We start from the raw sequence: 2,662 nt of genomic DNA, 5'->3' as shown, positions 1-2,662 counted from the left end.
AAAAAAAAAAAAAAAAAAAAAAAAAAAAAAAAAAAAAAAAAAAAAAAAAAAAAAAAAAAAAAAAAATAAATATTTATATATTATTTAAAAAAATTAAAAATATAAAAAAAAAAAAAAAAAAAATTTTTTTTTTTTTTTTTTTTTTTTTTTTTTTTTTTTATAGATGATGAGGTTCCTAGTGATTATTCTATTGATGATGGAGATAAAAAAAAACAAGTCTGTTTAAAAAAATAAAAAATAAACAAATATGAAGATAATTCAATATAATATTGTAAAATTAGATATATATATATATATATATATATATTTATATATATATGTATTTTTTTTTTTTTTTTTTTTTTTAGATATTTATTTGTAGTAGAACGCAATCCCAGTTAAATCAATATTTTCATGAGCTAAAAAAAATAGAAAAAAAAATGGGCAAAGATTTTTCTATAAATATGATTATCATCGGGAGTAGAAAGCATCTCTGCATAAACGAGGTATAAAAAAGAAATACATATCATATATATATATATATATATATATATATATATAATATATGTGTGTGTGTATGTATTTGTTTTATTTTTATATGAATCTTAATATTTAATATTTTATATTCTGGTTGTATCATGTTGTAGGCCTTCTTAAAAAAATACAAAAATGTTAACGAATTAAACGATTGCTGCAAAAACAGTAAATGCAAATACAAAGAAATATATAACGAAAAAATTGGACAAAAATGGAAAAAAAAAAATGAGAAGAAAAAGAAAATATTTTATGATTCTTCTTCATCTTCTAGTAATTATTGTTCAGAAAATGAAGATGTTGAGAATCTTAATAATTATAGTTTAATAACAAAATTAATAAATAATAGAAATGTAGATATAGAAGATATAAAAGACATATGTAAAAATGAACATATTGAAATATGTCCTTATTATTTAAGTAAAGAAAATATAAAAAATGCTGATATAATATTATTACCATATATATGTATATTAAATGAAAATATTAGAAATAATTTAAAAATTAATATAAAAAATAATATTGTTATTTTTGACGAATCACAAAATATTATTGAGAATATTAATAATTGTAATTCTCTATGTATATCAAATCATCATATATTTTTTTGTAAATTAATATTAAATGAATATATTAAAAAATATAAACATGTTTTAAATAATAATAATATAATAATGATAAAACAAATTATTGTCTATTGTAATTTACTTCTAGAAAGCTTTTCATCAGTTCCACAAAATTTAATCAATATAAATAAATATACTTTGTTATCAAAATTAGATGCTTTAAATTTAAATAATATTTCAAATTTTTTAAATAATTCCCAATTTTGTAGACGAATTAAAATATTTATAGAATCTTTGATATCTAAATATTTTAAAAATATCAAAGAATATGTTCATGCTCCTTTTTCTGTTTTCAAAACAAGTGCTATATATATATTAAGTGAATTCACACAGAAACTTATTAAATCCAATCTATATGATTATGTGTGTATTAATCATAATGACGATTATTCTTCGACAACAGGGACGTGTGAAAATAAACATGAGAATCAAATAAATCATTCCACGCATATCATGAACGACTACAATTGTAGGGATGAGAAAATTATGTTTTTAAATAGTTGTGATATGAATAAAATAAAAAATAAAAAAAGAAATAATACATCAAATGATCCGTCGCTTGTTGAAAATAAGAAAAATAAATTACAAAAAAGTAATCATAACACAAAAGAGGAGTTTTTTATTATAAATGATAATAATAATGATGATAATGATTATAATGATGATAATGATGATACATACAATAACCTTAAGATTTTTTTTGAAGATCTATTTGTAAAAAAAAGAAAAGATTTATTCAAAGAAATAGAAGTTATAAGTGTTAGCTCATGTTGTAATTTCAAAAGTATTACAAAAGATTGTAGTAATGTTATATTAATAGGTGGTACCTTATATCCAATTGAAGAATTTTTATTACTTTTTTTAAATAATAATAAAAATAAGATAAAATTATTTTCTTCTGATTATATTTTTAAAAAAGAAAATATTTTTGCTCGTATTTTTTCAACAAATATTGTTACATCCGATTTTATTGATAATACATATAAAAACAGATTAAAGAATGATCATTTATTAAATCTAGCTATATATATATATATGATAACATTTAATGTATTATATGGTAATATAATTTTCTTCCCTTCTTATAATTTTCTAAACGATTTTTATAACTTCCTAAATAAAGAAGGAGAATATATTTTTAATAAAATAAAAAAAAAAAAATTTGTTTTCTTTGAAAAAAAAAATGATGACGGAGTAGTCAAAAATTATATTAAAAATATTCAAACTATCAAAAATCTGGATGTCAATTTACGAATTCAAAATGGATGTATTCTTTTTTGTGTTATGAATGGAAGATTAAGTGAAGGAATCAATTTTTATGATGATTTATGTAGAAATATTGTAGTTGTAGGAATACCTTTTTTTAAACACGATAATGTTGTTGATAAAAATTTATTAAGACTAAAATATTATAAGCAATATACAAAGGATATAATGAATACTGATAAAAATGAAAATTCCAAAATATTAATATGTAACACTGGAAAAAAATATATATATATGAATATATATATGAATATATA

At 17.9% G+C, this 2,662-nt stretch overlaps 1 protein-coding gene across 1 annotated transcript in view; it reads left to right on the top strand.

Annotated features, from left to right (window-relative positions):
* The window catches only part of PGSY75_1324500 (putative DEAD box helicase), a gene marked incomplete at both ends in the record, with an annotated part of 3,784 nt that extends 1,172 nt beyond the window's left edge, over window positions 1–2,612 (top strand). The window contains 2 exons of the mRNA XM_018787306.1: window positions 348–485; window positions 627–2,612. Of these exons, the coding sequence (XP_018640047.1) occupies window positions 348–485; window positions 627–2,612 (2,124 nt within the window). Of the gene's footprint in view, window positions 486–626 lie in introns of the transcript that reaches the window.
* Between the last annotated feature and the right edge of the window lie 50 nt (window positions 2,613–2,662).

The sequence above is a fragment of the Plasmodium gaboni genome, chromosome 13, assembly GCF_001602025.1.
Source record: "Plasmodium gaboni strain SY75 chromosome 13, whole genome shotgun sequence".
NCBI lineage: Eukaryota > Apicomplexa > Aconoidasida > Haemosporida > Plasmodiidae > Plasmodium > Plasmodium gaboni.
This window is presented reverse-complemented; position numbering and strand designations above follow the sequence as displayed.